Genomic DNA, 16,787 nt, shown 5'->3' on the forward strand with positions numbered 1-16,787 from the left:
GAACTCAATATGTGATTGTGATCTATAAAAGCATATGGGATTTGGAACCTGGCTGGCTGAGATACTGCTTTTATCACTGTGTGATCCCACCACAGTTGTGACTGGCAAGCTAACACCTCCTAGAGCACTCAACATAAACACAAGATTAAATGTAGCGTACCAGCATTATTTAAGCTTCTCTTCCCTATAACCCATTCTAGTACAGAGTGTCAAAGTGAAATTGGCATGATACCTGCAGCATTGTCTGAGTATCATTTTCATTTTGTTGCTCCTCACAAACATGAAGCAGAGTGTAGCAACTGGATGTAGAATAGCAGAGGAAATACAATAAAGAATACAAGATTTGGAAGGGAACCAAGAGTTAAAAATTATGGTAACCCAAAAATAGATTTTGGGAAAGAGGGAAGCAAGCAGGAGACAATCACATGACATTCCATATCATTTTCTTTCAAAAGCTTTTCTCCTCCTACCACCTAATAAAATTTTAAGTGTCAGAATCTAGCTATTTATTCAAGGTATTTCTAAAGTGCTTGCCACCTTGGTACCCAAAATAGAGGTTTATAAGCAAAATATCTTCTCAAGCAACATAGTAATGTTGCTAGCACATCAATGGAGTCCTGTTCTAGTGAAACCTGTCGTGGAAGGAAGTGGAGCGGAAGTCCCGGATTGCTTGAGTACTCATCATTCAACTTTCATGGCGAAGTTTCAATCTATTTACAGAAAAGTGTCACTGTGCCGTCGGCTGCACTGATCCTCTTGGAATCCCAGCATCACAGATAGATGGGAGATTTTCATTTGCCATTCTACTCTGTTTACCCTGAGGAGAATACTAAGCCGACCAGGTAGCAGAGGGGAGAGAAGTAGACAACATGTTTTTGGGATCCCCGGCTTCCTGTTCTGCTGCAGGCACCCCAAGTGGATGGTGAAGAGAAGCCTGGTCAATTTTAAAATAGCTGCTCCATACTGAAGCTCAGAAACAAATAATCACTTTCTAGAGGCTCCTCCCACAGCTATAGCAGCTCCCTTGGGGGAAATAGTGGGTAACAAAAATAATTTTCTGACTTTACTATTGAATGACAAGATTACACCCAAGATTATATGCAAGTCATATTGTATTGCTCGTCCTAACAAACAACCCTGCAAGTCCAAAATATTGGCCAAGCACTTACACCAAAAGGGACAACAGTGAAAAAGATAGTGACTATTGTGAATTTATGAAGACTTAAAATGGAAACAAAAAATTAAAGAAATATGTAACTTTTAAAGGTGGAAGGAAATATATGTTTATGAATTGAAAGGTAAGTGCAAACTAACATATTGTCAGGATTCTGCAGTGGTGTTTAGCCAGCATTTTCCTGGTTTTTGTTTTTCTTTTCTGTTGATCTGCATTTTTCTACTTTTATCCCAGAAGGAGCCAAGCGCTGTAGAAGTTCAGTAAAGAAAAAAAAAAAGTTCAAACTTTCATATCCCCTAAAAAGGATTAAAATGTGGGCTGGTTCTGATTTTGTCTCCATTGATTTAATCATCTCCACACTTGAAGTAAAAGTAACTGAAGAAAGAATAACTGAAAACTATACTGAGCAGTCCACATTTAAAGCTGTGTGAAATTTCCATTACAAAAACACCAGAACAAATATAGCTAACATGGTTTCAGCACAAAACTGAAATGTATTCCAGGTCAGAAATCTTAGGATCAGCCAGGTAATGGAGATCAATTTGGAGTGAACCTGGACTCAGTTTCCAGTAAACCTGGGCTAATTGATTCTCATAGCTTATTTTTAATGAGTTAACCTGAAATGTAAATCAAACAAAATTCAGATGTATTAAATCTCACGAATTAACACCGAAGAAAAAACTGACACTAACCCCTGCAAACCAAAACCAATGAGTTTCACACAGCGTTAACAATGTGTCTCTGAAAAACCGTGGTAACAGGTACCTAGGAAAAGAGGCATTAAAGTGTCTGCTTCCCAGATAATAATTCCGTTCTCAAAAGAGACACATTCCCATGGCTTAGACTCATTCTGAAAAAAAACACAAAGAAACTTCTGTCTTCTAACATAATGCACGTAAACAACAAACAAAGAAAAGTACAGTGAATAATAATTCACTATTTAAAAAGGAAGGGTTGGAGAATTTAAGAAACATGTGTTATGTGTCTTGTTTGGCAAATGCAATTACCTTGCTTCTCTGCTCTATATTTTAAGAGGAGAGGAGGGAGGCAGAGGGAGAAAGAAAGATGAATTGAGGACTTATTTTATATTATATATGCAAATATTTAAAACAATGAACGGGGATATGGGGTGCCCAACTTGGCACACCAAAGGTACACACTTGTCAGAGGGTGGGCTTCATCACTTCCTGAAAATCAGTCGATGAAGTGAGCTGTAGCTCATGAAAGCTTATGCTCAAATAAATTGGTTAGTCTCTAAGGTGCCACAAGTACTCCTTTTCTTTTTGCGAATACAGACTAACACGGCTGCTACTCTGAAATCAGTCCTTGTATGGCATCTCAAGTTTGGCACCCAAAAATTGTGGCATTCATAATCTACTACTCAGTTTTGAAAGATCACACCCCTATACCCACACAAAAGCCCTCCCCTCCAACCCTCCCTCCTCCTTCTTGGTTTATCTAGTGATTTTAAGATGAACATATGCTTCCCTGTTGCCTGCATTTGCAAAGAGGTATAGAGCTGCATTTATGCCACTGCTTTATATCTTTCACTGAGTCTGTATTTCAGGTATTATCCCCAGAGCAGTCACTAAATGCCATGTATCTCCTGCAGTAGAGCTCAAACAATTTAAAACAGATTATGCAAAACTTTATAAAAGTGGCAGTGTTTCATATTTAAAAAATAATTAGCTATAGGCATGACCTTGTTTGATACAAAACAGGGCTGCTTCCCTGTAGGTAAAACTCACATTTTAGCCTTAGTCAAAGCATTAGTTCCTAGTTTGTTCAGTCTCTTGTGGAGTTTCCATTCTTAGACCTCCCCCTTTGAGTTTAGTAAGAAAATGAATAAAAAGCGCTGCTGCCGCTTTAACTATTAGTAAATGATTAGCATCTGCACAAGCGGTACTGCTCCATCAGTCATGGCTGCTTTCCAGTATGGGGCTGATGAAGGAAATCCTCTTCTCTCATAAATCACTTGTGTCAATTAGGGATGCATCCCTTGCCGGGAGATGCAATTGAATGTTCCCAATTAAGGCCTAATGAATAAGAGTAAGCTTCCAGCCAGGCATGGCTGTTCTGGTTTGAGGTTAAACTAAATGTTAAATAAAAAGAGCAACATAGGTAAAAAGAACAAGACTCAGTCCTTTGAGTTAATTAGCTAAGTCACTGCAATTCTGTACTCTCTTTTCCCTTAGGGTATTACGTTCTTTTTGTGGAAAGGATTATAAAAAGCATGATTAGAATAAAAGGGGAAAAAGTAGATTTGTTCAAGACTCATGCTATTACCTGCATTATAAATTAAACAACATGGTATTGATAGCGCAGGTTATCACTGCCCTAACTTATCATTTCACTGGCAGCACAGCAACCGATAACTAACTTATATTACCGCTATCTAAAACAAGGGAGGGAGCAGTAGTCTGTGAATAATGAAGACCTTAATGGCCAGTTCTGGAATGATTCCACACATCACTATGATTTTCCTAGTTTATTCTGTAATCTCCAATTACAAATTAGTAAACAGATCTACCCTGTGGTATATTAATACCATTATAGTTTACAGTGGCAATTTGGTAGGTAAACCTGCTACATGTTTAGTGTTAAAAATGGAACATGAACAAAATAATTTCAAGAGCTATCACACAGAAGACACTAGAAAACACTGAATTTTAAACTCTGAAAATTAATGTGTGGTTTAGGTTCTGCTACTGCAGGAGCTGGTATAGCTATTTAAGATACAAAGAAGGCTACTGCATATACATTTGCCATTACATAATGGAAACACAAACCATGCACTGTCTGTACAGTATTAGAAGTGTCCTGGTTACTGCAGCTTGCCACAGGGAAGAAGTGACCAATATTAAAAAAAAAAAAAAAAAAAAAAGCAAATAGGAAAAGAACCCGAAGAATGAAAACAGGGAGATGGAGCAATTAAGGACTTCCTAGAGGGATGGATTATATGAGCAAATACAGAGAGAGAAATTAGATTTGGAAAAGATCTGTGAAGAAAAAGGTGATGATTTGAAATAAAGCCAGGCCAATGCAACACAAGAAGAGAGGACTGAAGGGTTAGTCAGAAGAGACTATAAATAGAGAAGAGTGGAAAGAGCAAGGAGACAAAATGGAAAAAGCAGAGAAAGAGTAATTAAAATGTGTGGAAAAGGACAGACTAACAGTGCTGTTCAGCTGTCACATAAAAGCATTGTATCTTTCATGCACCTGTACTCTACACCTTCAAATAAAAATCAATTGCATAGACTACAACCTGCCAAACAAGAGGGGTAGGAAATATTTTCTGGTGAACGGAAACCTACTGGTTTAGTCGGTTATCTGCTGTGACCTTGGCAAGTCACTTAGAACATAAGAACACTTAATCTACCCTGTGCCTCATGTCCCTATGTGAAGATAAAATACATTAATGATTATGAGGTGCTCACATACCATTGCACCGAGGGGCATATAAATAATTAGATAAACTAGCAGCATCTGTTTGATGTTGCAGAACACCAGAGACTCGTTACTGATTGGAAGACCAAGGGTTACAATTTGATTGTTTTATTTGTTGTATTAGAGAAATCAAAGGTCAACGAATGACTAGTCTTCAAGTGGTTTAAAAAAAATCCAAGTGAAGAAAACAATTAGCCCCCCCCCCCAAATATTCTAGATGGTGGAAAGAGTGAGAGAGGTGTCTCTTCAGAGCATTGTGTAAATAGGAAGGAGAAAGCAAACTGGACTGAAGAACAGAAAAAGACACCAGAAAAATAGAATGGAGTAAATAACAGGAGGTATTTCAGGTTAAGAAGGAAAAGAGAGAAATCTTGAACTAGATTCCTAAATGGTTAGTTTAGCAGTAAATATTTCTGAGGATGGGAGCTACACATCTTCCAGGTATGGAAAAGGACATAAGCCCATATTCTTGACAAACTGAAGTCTCAGGAGTTGGGCCTTGGCACATATAAAGCACGAGCTTACCACAGAGGAAATGAAAGAAATTGAAGAAGAATGGCTGAGAGATTGTCGCAGGGGGCAATGTTTCAGAGATGAAGCTAGGCAAATTTATATAGATAGGAGATATGACCCCCAGGTCACTTACTCATTCATACACAACCTCATCCTAAGCTTTTTAGTACTAGAGTTGCTGTGAAATTTGAGTTGAAGAGAAACCTGGAGAAGGTGGAGTTTTGTTTCAAGGTGCACTGATTACAAATTAGTAGAAGCAGAAAATGGGGAAAGACTGAAACAGTAGGGGGGTGGAATCAGAGTTGGATATCAGCAGCATAAAATAGTTACACAAGAATAAAATCTGATAGGAAGTATACCAAGGGGATGTGAGCAACAAAGAACTTTGTGACACGATGGCAGGGAGGTTCAGTGGTAAAGTGTTTTCCATTGCCAAGCACAGAGGAAGAGGAGTTGAATACGTAGAACCAAAACAACAGAAGCAAAGTGGCTGTAATTGAAATGATCACTGTCCACACACAGAAGGGTAGTTTCAGTACTGTAGAAAGGGTAGCTGATAGAACACATATTTGTGAAGGTTGTTTTAGAAGGTGATATTAGCTGGGTGTGACGTGTCCAACATCAGGACCCTGTTATACTGCCCATCATACATACACGTTAAGAAAGTGTCCCCATCCTCAGGAGTTTACAACCTAAATAGGCAAGACAGGCAAAGGGTAAAAGAAAGCAATACATCGTATAAGCAGAACATTGGAATCAAAAGCACAGAGCTTATGCAACTTGCTCAAGCTCACACACGAAGTCTGTGGCAGAATCTGCAATTATTATTATTAGTTATTTGCATTACTGTATAGGCCTCAACCAAGATCAGGGCCCCATTATGCCAGGCATTGCAAACATATAATAAAAGACAGTCCTCTTCCCATAGCCCTTACAATGTAAACAGATGAGGGAGATGAAGGGTGGTGAGAAGGAAGTATTAGAATCCACATTTTATAGATGGAGAGTGAGGTATTGTGGATAAATAATTTTCCTAGGTAAAAAAAAGTCTGTAGCACACCAAGGACTTGATCTGTTTGAATCTCCTGTCAGTACCTTACCTACAAAGCCGTTCTTCCTTCCCGATCATATCTTCTTTTCAATAAGGCATCAGAGAACAATTTGCTCCAGAAAACTTCTTAATATTTTTTAGGCTCGAGGAACATAGGCAGATAGATTGGCAGACGCATAACTACGTTATTTTCAGGAGCATGTAATGTAATGATCTATTAAGACTTACATATGGCTCTAAAACAAATCCACTGAGCAAAAGGAGTACTGATTTTCAAAAAAATTATATACAGCAGTATCTAAATGTAGTATTTTCCAGCAGTGTTTATGTATTGTCTCTACAACTATTGTGGTATAAACTAACACAAATGAAACAGCCAGGGAGCAGACACAACTGTCATTTATTGCATTTTTTCTTCTTTTTCTGGCTGGCCCTAAATAATGACTGCAATTTGCACTGAAAAGCAATTGCAACTAGATTTAACTTCAACTTCAGATTGTCTGTAAAGCATCTAGCATGCTGTCAATGCACACTATATATAATGCATTATATAAACAAACAATATAATATAAACAATCATACTAAGTAAAGATGTTAGGATTTTTTGGATTCAGGTGTATGTATGGACAGATGGAATCTAATATGAACTAAAACTAAATATACTCCTAGATAGTAACCATGAAAAAACAGAACAGGGATTGAGGGGGTAATAGGTACCTATATAAGAAAAAGTCCCCCAAAACGGGACTGTCCCTTTAAAAATGGGACATCTGGTAGTGGTCACCCTATCCTGGACTAGATTACTTTGCACTATTTAAAGGACTTTGCAACAGTGTATACATTTCAGACTTGGAGCTTGCAAAGATTAGGATGAACCAATATTCAATCACCAGTAGCATAGAACAAGATGATCACAAGCAAACAAGTAAAGGACAGAAAAGGCAAACAGACTGTGGGAGTAAAATAATCAGGAATATGTGCTGGAATACATAGCTTTTCATGTCTAGGTCACTGGGTAAAGTCTGATCTAGGTTAGTAGCAAACAACTGATGGATATTAAGTGGCCTCTGTGAAATGAGTTGGTCTTATTCCAGTTCCTAGTATGCATGTGTTCACATCACAAACTCAATATGTCTATAATTGACATCCTTACTGACATCAGCTGATAGGCCAAAAAACTACATTCACAGAGAAACTGAATAACCCTTTCAACCTTAGTGGTCCCAGTTCAGTGTTAAGACACACTGGTAGGACCTTCTAGGAAGGCTTTCACTGCTGTCAGCTGAGCTGTGGCTGAACAATTGAGAATGACTGTTCAGTCTTGTTAATTCAGTAACTTTCACAGATGTGATGTTGTTGGGGAGGGTTAGGCAGGTAGAGGCAAGAATCAAATTAGGTTAAAAGGGCTTACAAGAAAAGGTGATAGTATTAAGACTCATTTATCGGAGATTGAAAAGTCAGGATATATAAACTTGAGTATCTGTAGAACAGTGATAGTTTAGTTGAGAGCAAAGAAAAAAACAACATTGAATTTTGCAGCACATTATGTGGAACAAAAACTGTCCTGAATTAATATAATTTATGGAGACCAATATAAAATGATTTCTCTGGAAAAACCAACAGTTTTAAGTGAAGGGTCTGAGCAGGCTGACCAGAATATTCAAGACAGTTTGGTTGTACAAGATCAACAGAATGCTCTACTGGAGAGTAAGTCAGTTGAATTGAAGACCAGAGTAAACAAGTTTCCCCTTGCTTCAAGAATAATAGATGGATCTAGGAATTAGGCAAATCAAGTGAACTAAAGACCACAGGAGTTACCAGAGTAAGCAAGGTTTCAGAGTAACAGCCGTGTTAGTCTGTATTCGCAAAAAGAAAAGGAGTACTTGTGGCACCTTAGAGACTAACCAATTTATTTGAGCATAAGCTTTTGTGAGCTACAGCTCACTTCATCGTCTCTAAGGTGCCACAAGTACTCCTTTTCTTTTTCAGAGTAAGCAGGTTTCAGACAGGCTTCAAGCAGGGACATGTGCTATAGATCTAAGAATTTAGTTCATCAAGGCTGGTAATGATGCACTTCTTCACTGTGACACCTTTCTGCTTGCTCTGAGAAAAAGTTTCTAAGCTTCACAAAGTCCTAGTGCTTGATGAGATTTTTTTCTTTCTTTCAACAGATACACACATTCCTTTACTCTAGGAGCAGTGTCTTGCACTCCATTTTAATTCCAAACTACTGGAAGGCTAACTGAGTGCACTGCAATAGCGCCATCTTAATGTCAGGTACCCACAAAATGTGAAAAGGTAGGAAAAATGGAGCTGGGCAGGGGGTGATAGGGTAGGGTTACAATACATCCGTATTTTCCTGGACATGTCCGGCTTTTTGGTTCTTAAATTGCCATCCGGGAGGAATTTTTAAATATCTAAAAAGTCCGGTATTTTGCCATTATTATTTTTCCCCAAAGAAGAGTTGATCATTCAAGAAAGAGAATGTTGATCATTTGAGAAAGAAAGTGAATGTTTCGCGCAGCTGGAAAGGAGGGGAGAGAAGGGGGGAATGCAGCGCACTCAGGGGAGGAGGCGGGACCGGGGCAGGGATCTGGGGAAGGGGTCCAGTGGGGCAGGGAGGGGGCGGAGTTGGGGCAGGGACTTTGGGGAAGGGGTTAGAATGGGGGTGGGGAAGGGGTGGAGTTGGGGCAGGACCGGGGGGCAGAGCAAATACCCCATGGAGTGTCCTCTTTTTTGAATGTTCAAATATGGTAACCCTAGGGTAGGGGGATACTATTCTACAGTAAGAGGTCTGGAGGAGAGGAGTCAGCTGAAGTAGGACCTCAACACAGTGAGTCTGCACATTAGAATTTAACTAGAAATCAGTGAGACAGAAATTGAAGAAAGGTCTCGAGCTTTTTTTGAGTGTACATATTTCAGATGAAGATGACAGCAAATCTGTTCAACTAGATATCTTGATAACCAGATTTCTGGTCAATCTTATGTTCATCATTTGTTCTTTTAAGGTAGTGAGGCAGTTTTTTTGAGAATTTGTAATAGTATTTTATATATATAAACTTTTCACATTCAAAGTACTCTGCAAAAAATGATTCATCCATCCATATAACCCCGTGAGATAAATTTTATCCCCATTTTACAGATTAATGCAGCTAGCTCAAGGCCACACAGTCAGAGCCAGTGCTGGGATTAACAACTCAGAAGATCCCTGGTCCCTAAACCCTGCACTCATTCAAGTAGATCACACAACCCTAGATAAAGGAGAAGATCTAAATGTACTGCATTTAAAAAATTATATATTTAGGCCAAGATTTTCAAAAGTGACTAGTAATTGTGTGTGCCCAACTTGAGACTCCTTAAAAGGGCCAGATATGCAGAGGATGGGTGCTCAGCACTTTCTGAAAAATCAGGCCCTTTTAAGGTATCTCAAGTCGGGCACACAAAATCATTAGCTACTCTCAAAAACAGTGGCCTTTTCTGTATAACGTTTGCTGCCTATGTTTTCTTTTCACGTATATGCTAATGAAAATAAGTCTTCTACTGTTTGTTTATAACCAGTGAGTGCACTGCTGCTTTAAAGGTGATAAAGGTTAGTGTTAACATGAAAGCTTCACCTTTGATGAATGCTGCAGAAAGAAAGGCATTACAGGAATTTATCCAGGAAGAGCGTGTCCAGCACTTAGTAGATAGGCATCAGTGGCAATGAAATGTGAAGATGACCTAAATTGTCGGGGCCTAACCAGGACTCATGGGGGACGTCATTAATGGCACCTGCGGAGTCTGAACACTAGTTTCAGGCAGCCAAGCAGCTTCTGATCATGCCAGTTACAAAGACTGATCTAGCAGAGAAAAAGCACGTTTCTCAAAGCAACCAGAGACTTTAAAATCCAACGGCTTCTTGAAGTTTAATTCTTTGTTCATTCACACTGTTTTCTTAAATTTGAAAAAAAAAATACCTTAAAGAGAAAAAAAAATCCCACAGATAAAATATCCCTGCTTTCTGTCACTTTGTATTTTCTTCTGGTGTCAAAGGCTGTAGAGCTCCAGAAAGGAAAGGAGTATAAATCAATGCAAACAAGCTGGAAGGAGGAAGGATAAAATGATGTTTCTGGAAAAGCCTACAGGAGTTCCGAACGGAGAAAGACAAATTGCTGAGTGGTGTTTGTGTTGCAGCTGTGACTAACCTATTTTGACCATTGCTATAAAAAAAAGATGCCTCAAAGAACCTCTCAATACTATTTTTATTTAGCCGAATTAAAGCATGAGCTTCTATTTTATGCCAAAACCGCTCACACTTGGATGCACACATTTTAGTATCCTAAATGCATAATTAGGCACTTTAAGAAAAGTGGCCCGTTTTCAGAAATGCAGAACACCTGAAAATTGCATTCAATTCAACAGGCTAGGTATTCAGCATCTTTCAAACTCACATCACTTTTACTTAGGTGCTTAAGTATAGATTTATCTTCAGGCACTCACGTCTGAAGATTTCATTCTGTAGGTTTTGGTTCCTTGTGCACAAACTTTCTGTGCCTGCATCCCAGCTGAGTACCCATATCTGACGTAAGCAACTCAAGTAGTTTTGTTTGACATGATCTATGTATCTTATTTAATTACCTTACAGCAATAGCATCAAATTCTATAGAGACGCCATCAATCTTTTAGCAATACTTGATTACAGAGTGCGAATTAACCATGTTGATCATCTGATTAATACATTCCAATACCTTTGCCATTCCTTTATACATTAAATCTATAATAAAAAAGGCTGCTGTATTATTTCAAGTGAAGGAGACAATAACGTCCCTTCCTCCCAAGAGACAACAAGATGTTTAAGATTTAAAGTCGTGGTGGGAAAACTCATATAATTTACTCTTCTTGGGCCAGATTCTCCATTGCCCTGCACCTTTCAGTCATTTGCATCAATGCAAAATAGGTGCAAATTGTTACTGTTTGTAAATTATATCCGTTTTCATCCATTTTCCACTCACTTTCCACTGCTGTAAATGACTACACAGGGTGCAATGATGCAATGGAGAATCTGACCACTTAAATCTGCAAAATTGGGCTAGAGATCTCATAAGAACCGTCTTTTTCATGGTCTTTTCCTGCTGTAGTTTTGTTCCCAGCCAGAAAGAAATATTGGAAACAAAATAAGAAAACAGTTCTGGAGTTCTTGAATTTTGTGTTCTTGATTCTATAGTATTGTAATTCAGATTTTACAGTTTGATTCTATACATAGGCAATGCTGTGGTGAGAGAGTTATTTTCCCAAGCACACTTCCTCATTAATAACTCAGAAGGCCTAACGACGGAAAATGTAACCCTAACAAACAAACACAAAAGGCAGCCTAGCAGTCTACCAAACTTGGTGTGTATGTCCAGAAATCCAAAATATTTCCCACAAGTAGCTGAAAATGTCAGTTTAACACCTTTAGAATCTTTAATACCCTTTCAATTTTCTGAGAATTTAAGCAGCCTACAGTTTACAGGTAAAACAAGAAGATAATATATTACTTACATCGTTCTGATCATCTTTTGCATTGTAATAGATGATATCATTATTCTGTGGGAAAAAAAGAAAAGAAAAATCATTCCATTAATTGAAAAGTGATGATGAATACAGAGGTCCATGGGCTAAAGTAAACCTGAATATATACACTTAAGGGTTGATCCTGAATTTTGTGAACACCCCTGTTAATTTCCCGGCCCTTAGTTAGTTCTGTCTTCTTTGAGAATCAACAGATATGACAGAGAAATGTCATTTATTTAGCACTTCTTTCCTGAAAATGTATAAAAGGTATATCAACAACAACTGGAAGAGCATAAGCTATGGTGGGGGGGAAGCCTACTAATGGAACACTTATGAGAGCTATTTGTTTTAAAGATATATGAAGATAATACATGCAACAAAACAACCTATCAGGCAACAGACATGATAACTCACTAACTTTACAAATGTAAGTGGGTTATTAAGTCTTTCTTGCACATATTTCATTCTTCATGTTGGGTAGTAAAAATAAGCCCTGGGACTATGCATCAGAAGGACAATCTAATTGTTGTGGCATACAACAGAATGTAATGCTCCAGTGGATGAATGGTAACATTCTAAACCTGACAGAGCCGTGAACTAGCATAATATGAGCTACTGCTCGAATATCATTCTGCATCTTGATTTTCTGATTTCTCAAGAGGGTTAAAAATTGGGAAATTTTCCCATGAAAAATCAGTCACTTTTGTTGTATATCTATCAATCCTGTGGAATTCTGTAATGTGGACATTGCTCACCAATACACTGAGTCTGCTTTCCAATAAATATCACTTTTGTAACATATAACCCTTTGCACTTATTTACACCCTTCTGCTCAAGGATCTCAAGTGTGCTATGCTAAGGCCCTAAGCCAGTAAAGCACTTAAGTATGTGCTTAAACTTAAGCACATGCTTAAGTATTTTGCTTGTATAGGAGCCTAAATCACAAGGCAATCATTATTGCCTGAGGTCAACCTCCAAAATCATTGTCATTTGTACTTTTAATCCTGTTTATATTAAATAATCAATTTTACAAGGATATATTTGAACTCTTACTCTTTCTGTAGGTTTCTATCATGCAATAATTGATAACTAAATGAAACATTAGCCCAAAACTGGGCTCACAAAACTGGGTGACTGGGCAACAAAATGGCAGATAAAATTCAATGTTGCTAAATACAAAATAATGCACATTGGAAAACATAATCCCTACTATACATGTAAAATTATGGGGTCTAAATTAGCCTGTTACCACTTAAGAAAGGTCTGGGAGTCACTGTGGATAGTTCTCTGATAACAGCCACTCAGTGTGCAACGGCAGTCAAAAAAGCTTACAATGTTGGGAATCATTAGAAAAAGGATAGATAATAAGACAGAAAATATCATATTGACTCTATATAAATACATGGTATGCCCACAACTTGAATACTGCATGCCGATGTGGTTGCCACATCTCAAAAAAGATATACTGAAACTGGAAAAGGTTCAGAAAAGGGCAACAAAATGATTAGGGTTGTGGAACAGCTTTCATATGAGGAGAGATTAATAAGAATGGGACTTTTCAGCTTAGAAAAGAGACAACTAAGGGGGGATATGATTGAGGTCTATAAAATCATGGTTGATGTGGAGAAAGTAAATAAGGAAGTGTTATTTACTCCCTCTCATAACACAAGAACTAGGGGTCACCAAATGAATTTAATAAGCAGCAGGTTTAAAACAAACACAAGGAAGTATTTCTTCACACAATGCACAGTGAACCTGTGGAACTCCTTGCCAGAGGATGTTGTGAAAGCAAAAACTATAACAGTGTTCAAAAAAGAACTAGGTAAGTTCACAGAGGATAGGTCCATAAATTGCTACTAGCCAAGATGGGCAGGGATTCAAAACCATGCTCTGAAGTGGCCCTCGCCTCTGATTGCCAGAATCTGGGAATGGGCGACATGGGATGGATCACTTGATGATTATGTCTTCTGTTCATTCCCTCTGAAGCATCTGGCATTAGCCACTGTTGGAGGACAGGATACAGGGCTAGATGGATCAATTGGTCTGACCCACTATGGCCGTTATGTTCTTATGTAACCAAGTAAATTTCTGCATCAATTTCTACATCTTTTACAGAAATGTATTCTATATATTAAAAGTTTATAAAAAGAACCAAACATGCAAACTCTTATTCACATGCATACATCTTACTCATATGAGTAACCCAGGCTACTCACATGAGTGAAAATTTGTAGGACCTGGACTCTAAAAGGAAGAAAGACACACCTTTTCCCTCATATACATATAAACATGTGAGACTCATTTGAAGAGTACTAACTATGAGTACAGCAATTCTGAAGTTCCAGGCTAAACACAATTAATTTTTGATAATAATAAAGCCACCATGCTGCGTGGTATTGGATGACATCATTTCACTTTGCTTTCCTCATCTCTCCAATAGAAATAATGATGCCAAACAAATTAGGGAAATGCAACATAGATGGAGCTATTATAAGGCGGGTACAAAACTCACAGCTCATCACATGCACAGACACATGAGGAAATTCCTTTTAGCACTAGAGATCAAAGCTAACTGTGAGTACATTGATCTTTTTCTGGCTATGCTACAACAAGGACAGGAGACACTGGATGTGGTTTAATTAGGCCGTAACGTTATTTCTAAATCTCTGGGAGTACCTGGCAGATAAAATTCTAGAGTGCAGGTTATTGCATAATCATCTATGTCATTGATACAAAGACCTTAATGGTTCATGAGCCAAATTAGTATCAACATTACCCCAAAGAGCCACAGTAGTGTGAATCCATTGTTTTATTTACTTCCACCCCCCCTCTAAAATTATTCTCACAGCAAAATGACTGACCAAGTATTATTATTTTTTCAACTACAATTGTTTAACAACATAGTAAAAGCATCCTGATTGGTTAATAACCTAGACTGGTTAATAATTAAGTCAGACAGTGTTTTAATTATCATGTGCTGCAAAGAGCCACAGGAGAAACATTTAAGAGCCACTTGCAGCTCGCAAGCCTCAGTCTGAGTATCACTGGTTTTTATATATCCCAGTTATAGGGTATAGACTGTCAGCCCTCCCTCAGCCACCTTTCCCTTGGCCAACCCACTGCTGGGACCTCACTACTTCCTCCCACCCTCAAATGCAGGAGGGTTAAGGGGGCGCTATAAAGGAGCAGAGGGTTGACTTCTTGCTGTACCAGCCATAGAAGCCCCAACCCCCCATTTCTGCTCCGTTAGAGAACACTTCCTTGAAATCCTTTACCAATCCATTTTATCTGATCACTGTATCCCTTCCCAATGGAGTACCTGTGCCGGACATCCACCCCACACTTACATAATGAGTTGGGACATCATAGCCTAACCCGCATTTCACCATTCATCCCAACTAAGTCCCCAACCTGCTGTGGGGAAAGAGAACAATCTGGCAGTGAGGGAAGTAATTTCTTCCCAGCCCACTGCAAAAGGACTGATGACGTGTAATGCTCACACTCGATCATGACAAACTCCCATGGGCGGGATGTGGGTGCTGCTCAGCCTGCTCCAGGTAAAAGAGCGCTTTTCCTGCACCAGTGTGGACTTCAACAGTGTTCCCTCTCTTCCGGTCACCTGGTGAGGGATGGATCAGCATCCCCACACTGACCTGGGCTGAAGCCACAACAAGTCGCTCTCTAGCCCTCAATGGGGAACAGGTTTTCCAACAAGCTAGACAACAGCCTCCACCGCTTAATGTGCTGTGAGGTCAGTCTCATAACCTGATGGTTCCAAAGGAGGTACTTTAGCATGTGGTTTGTGAAGAGAGTTGAAAGAACCAAAAGTTTCAGTTTCCTTCCATCCTGTTATTTCATACACCGTTGTGTACAGGCACACTTGGGAAAAATGTAACTGTCTGTTTAATTAACATTTGCTGAAGCTCTAAGCCTGTAAGATGCGGACTGCATCATATGTGAATTAGTCCATTGCTACTTCTGTTTGATCCAAATAACTAGGAGTATTAAAAACTACCTTTAAGCAAATGAAGCTCTCAGAAACATAAGGACAAGTTTAACCAAGATAAGCGCATAAGGAAGAAATTAAATCCTTGTTTTGTGATATATTACATTTTGTGCTCCTTGTAGATAGTACCTACACAAAACATAAACCAATAAGGACATTTTTATCTGTTTCACTACACTTTATACAGAAAGCATGACCTACACTGTATTATGATACATTGAAGCCAACACAAGCTCACAGATTAGATTCCTGGATCAGTCAAAACTTGAGGCCTATTTTTCATATTTAACCACCACTAGATGACAAGAACAAATTGTTTTGATTCTGATTTTCCACCAAATAGCTATTTATTAACTCCTGGGCACAGGGAATTTGAATCCACCCAATGATATATGCCAGTACACTATCCTGTCATTAGGGAAGTTACAGATGGTTTCCAGCAGGTCTAAAATGGAGGGTTTCCCTCCTACCCCACACCACCACCACTACCACCTTCTTCCGGTAATAATTTGGAGACTAAAATTAAACAAAGGAGGAAGTCATCATTCCCATTTGTGAGCACAGGGTTCACTTGCAAACACAGGTCTTGTTGTATAGTCCTGAATCATGTTTATGGGAGAAATGACCTCAGGTTATTCTACATTTAAATGAGAAATTTGTACATGACCACAATGGTTTTACATATTAGTGAGACTTTCCCAGGGGTGAAACTATGATAATTCACAGCCATGAATTCCTGTTGCATAGCAAGCAATTTAAGTATCTAACAATATCAAAAACAAATGATGATTAGATTTAGGACCAACTTAGTAATGTCACTTTTCTGGCTGTACAGGTTATCCTTATCCTGCCATGATTTCATTGACCCTATTGTCTTCTCAAGTCACATTGATTTTGTGTTATCATTTCTGCCATTTCGTTGCTAGTTTTGGATATGAAGTAATTCCTATGGGCATTAAGGGTTGTATACATTACAAATTGAGTTATGTTAGTAACTCCCCAAGATACATCTATTCAACATACTGAAATCCAATGCCTCTGATTTCCAGGTCTGTACAGAGATT

General features: G+C 38.6%; 1 protein-coding gene across 3 annotated transcripts in view; it reads right to left on the reverse strand.

The window, feature by feature from the left end:
* The window catches only part of CACNA2D1 (calcium voltage-gated channel auxiliary subunit alpha2delta 1), a 690,472-nt gene that overhangs the window by 328,277 nt on the left and 345,408 nt on the right, over positions 1 to 16,787 (reverse strand). For all 3 annotated transcript variants that reach the window (XM_048836497.2, XM_048836498.2, XM_048836499.2), the window contains exon 5: positions 11,706 to 11,750. In XM_048836497.2, coding sequence (XP_048692454.1) covers positions 11,706 to 11,750 — 45 coding nt within the window. The remainder of the gene's footprint in view (positions 1 to 11,705; positions 11,751 to 16,787) is intronic.

This window comes from Caretta caretta, chromosome 1, assembly GCF_965140235.1.
Source record: "Caretta caretta isolate rCarCar2 chromosome 1, rCarCar1.hap1, whole genome shotgun sequence".
Classification (NCBI taxonomy): Eukaryota; Metazoa; Chordata; order Testudines; family Cheloniidae; genus Caretta; species Caretta caretta.